Genomic DNA, 5,936 nt, shown 5'->3' on the forward strand with positions numbered 1-5,936 from the left:
CTTTAAATCCAAGATGGCCGCCGCCTCCGCCCCTGCCGGGCCCCCCCCCCTTCAGGTCGCCCCGCCCGGCGGCCCCTGCGCTCGGCCGTGGCGGCCATGGCGGCCATGGGCCTGTGCCGCGCCTTCGGGGCGCTCCTGCTCTCGGCCGCCCCGCGCCGCGCCCGGCCCCCCGCGCTGCCGCCCGCGCCCCCGCCCTGGCTGCCGGGGCCGGTGGCGGCCGTCTGCCGCGGGCTGGGCGGCTCGGCGCCGCGCTGCACCACCGACCCGCTGTGGAAGTGCCGGGTCAAGTACACCGTGCGGCCCGTGGGCATGAAGAAGACGGGTGGCCGCGATCACACAGGTGGGCGGGCGGGCGGGGACAGGCGAGCCTGCGGGGCCGGCGGGACGGTGCGGGCGCCGCCTGCAGCCGGTCCCATGTCCCACAGGTCGCATCCGCGTGCGGGGCATCGGCGGGGGACACAAGCGGCGGTACCGCATGATCGACTTCCACCGCCTGCGCTACGAGGAAGGAGCCCCGCAGGAGCCCTTCAGCGAGAAGGTCATCAAGGTCCGATACGACCCTTGCAGGCGAGTGCGGGGTGCGGGCTCGGCCCGGGGCAGCCGTGCCGGTGGTGACCCCCTGCTCAGCCTTCGCCGGCTCCCCGTGCAGGTCGGCTGACATCGCCCTGGTGGCCGGCGGCAACCGCAAGCGCTGGATCGTTGCCACGGAGAACATGCAGCCGGGGGACATCATCAAGAACTCCTCTCACATTGGCAGGATGGCAGGTGCATGCCAGGGCCAGGGACAGCTGCACCGGCCTTGCCAAGGGCTCGTCAGCTGCTCCTTGCCCAACTTGTCAACTCTTGTCTTCCAGTGTCTGCCAACGAAGGGGATGCGTACCCACTGGGGGCTCTGCCCGTCGGCACGCTGATCTGCAACCTGGAGAGCCACCCTGGGAAGGGAGCACAGTACATTCGGGCAGCTGGTGAGGAGGCCCTGCACTGTTTGTAGTGGTTTGGCTTCGCACAGACGAAGAAGAGGGCAGGGGGGCACTGCTGTGGGTGGCCAGTGACAGGGAGTTGCTTTCATCTCCTCTCCCGCCGTTAAGAGTGCAAAACAGCCCTCCGGAGAGGTGGGGACAGCTCTTCCCTGTTGATTTCTCAAGGCCCTCTCTTCAGCAAGAAGTGCCGCATGAAGTGCAATGGCAGGGGCTTTGGGGAGTTCCCAGCATGGGGATGTGCTTGCAACAGGGTGGGATACTTTGAGTTGGTGCTCAAGGCAGCTGCCTCCTCTCTTGCCTGCTGCAGGGACTTGTGGGGTGCTGCTGAGGAAAGTGAACGGGACAGCCATCGTGCAGCTGCCCTCCAAAAGGCATATGCAGGTAAAGGAGCCGTGTTGCCCCTGGCTTGACTGCCTGGGCATGCAACTGTGTATCCCCAGGGAGGGCTGAAGCTCTTCTCTGTCCCCCAGGTGCTGGAGACCTGCGTGGCCACAGTGGGCCGCGTGTCCAATGTGGATCACAACAAGCGGGTGATTGGGAAGGCAGGCCGGAACCGCTGGCTGGGCAAGCGCCCACACACAGGCCTGTGGCACCGCAAGGGTGGCTGGGCCGGGCGCAAGATCAGGCCTCTCCCACCTATGAAGAGCTATGTCAACCTGCCACGGGTCAGAGCAGTGGAGTGATGCCAGGGGCCAATAAAACATCTTTCATGACACTGCTGTCACATTACTGATGCCTTTTATGCACAGGGCCTTTGGGGCTGGTAGTGGAGTTGCCAGGAGAGAGAAGTTTGGGGTTGTGGATTGCCTTGGTGGGTGAGTGACTCGGTGGGGTCAGTGGGCACAATCGTGCCAAACCTAGCTGTTGGACAACGGGGCTCTTCCCCCACCCCCTCAGCCTGTGGAGCAGTGAAGGCGAACGGGCAGGAAGGCGCTTCCAGCGAGAGTGACCTGCTGCGCAGCTGGGAAACACAGACCTCAGCGCCTTCCAGCCGCGTTAACCCCGCACTGCGCCCCGGCCCTGCGCCGGCCGCTGCCGCCCCCTTCCCTCGCCACCTCCCGGTCCCGCTGCCCTCCGAGTGCCGCGCCGTGCCCCCCGCGCCTCACGCAGCCCCAGCGCTGCCCCGACCCTGCCGTGTCCCGCCCCCGCCCGCTCCGCGGTCCCGGTGCCGCCCGCCCCGCGCAGCCGCGCTCGGTGCGGGGCCCGCGCAGGCGCCCGCGGGCGGGAGCGGCGCGGGAGCGGTGCCGGAGGTAACGGGGCCGCCCCGGCCCGGCCCGGCCCCGCGGAGCAGGGAGGGAGGGCGGCGGGCTGGGCACGGCGTGGCCGCCAAGCGCCCCGAGCGGCGCTATCCCGGGCCCTCTCAGGGAGGCCTCGGTAGCGGCCCCCGGCCAGCCGGGGAGGGGGTGCGACGGCCGGAACGGGCCGAACCGGGCGCTGCCCGGTGCCCGGCGAGCTCTCGTGTGGCCTGCGCCTGGAAGGAGCTTTGTTGCTGCCGCTGGCGCGGCCTGCCCGTGCGAGCGCTCCCCGGTGATGGTAGCGCCGTGCCGCCTGCCTTTAGCGTGTGTGTCCCGGGCGCAGGCCAGTCCGTGCACCGTGTTCCGACTGGGTGATGTGCAGCGGAGCCCTGCAGTACAGACTTACACTGGCCCCTGGGTCCAGCATGTGTATTCCAGCTGGCTCGGGGAGCTCCATCAGCACACAGGCAAGGCGTTGCAGCTGAATTTCCCGGGGAAACCTGCCGTTCCTGGGCACTGCTGTCCATGTTCCTGCCATGTCCACAGCCCAGCTGGCAGTCCAAAAATTACTGTGTTCTGCCCTGTTATCTTGTTTCTACACATATGCAGTTAGTTTTCCAAGGAGAAAGCAAACTACATCTCATACTTCACTAGGCTTCCTGTATTAGGAATTTGTAACACTGACCATGAGTACAGCTAGTACAAAAGCACATTTTATTGGTTGCACTGCCATGTCTCCAGCACTAGATCACAGATCTCTAGCCATAGCATGCCTCAGCCACATCTCCCCAGCTCCTGCTTCCCCTCTGTCTCTGCAGGCACATCTGCTGCCATGGTGAATGAGAAGCACAGTGGCAACCTGCTTGTGCAGCTGGGACCCAAACTGCAGGCCTACCCGGAGAAGCTGCTCCAGCAGCGGCGAGGCCGCGATGGCCAGCCCGAATACCTGATCCAATGGAGTGTGATTAGGTTGGAAGAGAGAGCAGTGGGAGCCAGCAGTGCCTCCTCTGCAGAGACCAAGCCAGAGAACATCTCAATGTGGATGTCTGCAGAAGAGGTCTGTGCCAGCTGCCCAGCTCTGCTGGGCAAGAGGAAGCTGGAAGGGCGGTGGGTGAAAGAGGAGAAGGCGCCCAGCCCGTTGGCTGCAGATGTCCCGCTGGACGAAGCCTCGCTGCTGGAGATGAAGGCCGATGTCAGGAGCCTGGTGCAGCGAGCCGAGCGGCAGGTGGCCGAGGCCGGGACGCCCGAGTGCTCCATCCTGAGCACTGTGCACGTGCTGAGCGCCTACGCCAGCATTGGCTCTCTGGTGGGTGCCTTCAGGGAGACGGGAGCCCTGGACGTGCTGATGAAGATGCTGTGCCACAGGGAGAAGCAGATCCGCCACGGTGCCGGCAAGATGCTGCGGGCCCTGGCTTCGCATGATGCAGGTGGGGGCTGCTGCTGCTCAGATCCACTGTGGAGGTGCTGCTGGGCAGCTGAGGGGTGCCAGTCCTTTTGTAGGGGTGAGATGCCTGGGAAGCAGCATGTCTTGGGGCTTGTTGGCAAAGGGGAAGAATTAGTCTGGATCTTCTGGACTTCCTCAGTTGTAGTTGTCTGAAGTGCTGTAAGAGTTAAAAACTCTTTCCCCTGACAGATTTCTGAGCTGGGATGCTAATTCATTGTTAGGAGTGTTAAAGAATATTAGGGGTGGCTGTCTCCTCCAGCAGTTCTAGCACCTCTCCTGCTCTGCCACTAGAGCCCAGCCTGGGGAGTCTGGGGTTCCTCAGCCTGAGGGATGCAGCTGCCACTTTTCCATTTGCAGGTTCAACTAGCCCATCCCGGAGTACAGACATATGCAGGACACTGACATGGCTGGGCACAGACAGTGGAGCTGTCTTGAACAGCACGTACTTACAGGACTCCCATAAACACAAGCACAGACAGCCACGTCCGCTCCTGCTCTTCGTCCAGCCAAGACAAGTTGCTCCTGCTAGCACACACTGCACTTTTCAGGTTCACAATTACACACACATTCATGGATCCACTGGATCCCAGCATGGCCCCTCTGTCTCTCCTGCACCCGTGCCTGGATCCAAGCCTGCCTACCAGCCTCAGGAGTCCCCCTGCTCATCAGTTTGTCAAGCCCAATGCTTGCTGACAAACATATAGCCTTCAGACACTTGTTCCTCCCACAGTCCACATTCACAAGTCCCTTGGGACTTCCAGCACAGGCCACCACCTGCCTCATACCTTGATCTGGACCCAGGAACTCCTACTTGCCAACTAATCCAGAGTGAAGTTTTGCTAACAAATTAAATGTACACTCCATGCCAAGCAGGATTGGGGAAGATATAAACACTCACCCTTTCCCCCTGGCACCAGGCACTGCACTCCTTCTTCAGCTGCTGGTGCTGACCTCCTCACTTGCCTCCCTTCCAGTAGCTGTTTTTTGGGACACACACTGTTCGGTCCCCAGTGGCTGATGGCCGAGGACCCTCCCTGTTCCAGTCACTAGCACTGAGATCCTTGCACTTGCCCCAGTAGATGGCACCTCAGGCCAGGGACACCTACACCCTCATCAGACTTGAGTAGCTTGCACTGAGTCCACTGTACCCCAGTTTTCCCAGTAGCTGGCTCCAGGCTCAAATCCATGAGACCCTCCCCAAATTAAGAGGGCAATGGCATCTCCAACTGTCAGTCTGTCCCCTTGCTAACTCCACAGGGTTCTCATGCCCCCAGTTAGGCTCCAGTTCTTAGTACCAAATGCAATTCACACAGGTCTCACCAGTAGCTGGCACACAGTCCTTGCAGTACACACGGACATGGGGTAGAGAGAGTTAGAAAAGATTTAATAGCAGGATGTAAAAAAGTAGGACAAACTGTGTCAGTGAGGTACAGGGCTGTTAAACAAGTGCACTGGCTGGCCATGGTTTAAACATGACTGGTGCCTTTTATATTCCTTTCTGTGCACCCTCTTTTGTCTTCCTTGCCAATTCCAATTAGTCAGATAATCTTACTGAAAAATAATCATTCTTAAACTCCTAATGTCCTTACTAATTATTGTGACTGACCAGATTTGTTTCTCCTCACTGCCTCCATTAGCATTTGTCACTCATGATTGTGATTCTTTATGTTATCATTTATGGCTTTCTTTTTACTTTCACTTTTTGCAGTAAAAAGGTCCTTGGCTAGATACACTTAGAGGAAGGGACAGTCTCCTTCTGCATACTCTTGCAATGAAGACTGGTGCCAAGGGGCTTGGCAGAAGCCTGGAGGGTAGAGGCTGATCCTCACCCAGTTTTCTCGTTTAAGAGGAGCTGCCATGACTTGAAAGTGCCTGATGAGGCTTGGGTGCACCTGGAAGGTTGCTGGCTGTGGTGTAATCCCGCAAGAGATCTGGCTTTCCCTGTCCTAGTGTCTGAGTTCATGCAGCTCTGTAGTAGAGCAGATGAGGGGCTGATTCAGGTTAAAACTTCTTTTCTTCCCTGGGACCCTGATGTGGAGTCAGTTATTTGGGTTACTGCTTAGGGTGAATCTTGGCAGCTTTAGGGGTGGAAAAAATACATTGTGGAGCAAAATGTTGCCACTCCAGATGAAAGGACAGAACGTGGTTCAGGTGACAGGGAGCAGCAAAGCTGTTCCTTGCCTGTGGATCTGTCTCTTGCAGGGTGGGTGGGTTGAGGTTTGTCTCCATGGGGCCTGAAGAGTTTTTGTTGCTGTTGCAGAGAGCCGGGCCTATGTG

At 59.8% G+C, this 5,936-nt stretch overlaps 2 protein-coding genes across 2 annotated transcripts; both read left to right on the top strand.

Moving 5' to 3' along the window:
* The first annotated feature begins 92 nt into the window (after nt 1-92).
* MRPL2 (mitochondrial ribosomal protein L2) lies at nt 93-1,704 on the top strand. The gene is made up of 6 exons (XM_027906909.1): nt 93-340; nt 426-567; nt 650-765; nt 855-965; nt 1,288-1,361; nt 1,451-1,704. The coding sequence occupies exons 1-6, from the start codon at nt 97-99 to the stop codon at nt 1,661-1,663; spliced, it is 900 nt and encodes a 299-aa protein (XP_027762710.1). The 5' UTR covers nt 93-96; the 3' UTR covers nt 1,664-1,704.
* Nucleotides 1,705-2,173: 469 nt separating this feature from the next.
* On the top strand, nt 2,174-5,936 carry LOC114069837 (cullin-9-like; the record flags this gene model as incomplete). Its single annotated transcript, XM_027906914.1, has 3 exons — nt 2,174-2,230; nt 3,034-3,642; nt 5,920-5,936. Coding segments are annotated over exons 2-3 (612 nt in total), but the record flags the coding sequence as incomplete, so codon positions are not given.

This window comes from Empidonax traillii, unplaced genomic scaffold, assembly GCF_003031625.1.
Source record: "Empidonax traillii isolate 1590-97213 ecotype Southwest subspecies unplaced genomic scaffold, ASM303162v1 scaffold1373:size132633, whole genome shotgun sequence".
In the NCBI taxonomy this organism is placed as follows: domain Eukaryota; kingdom Metazoa; phylum Chordata; class Aves; order Passeriformes; family Tyrannidae; genus Empidonax; species Empidonax traillii.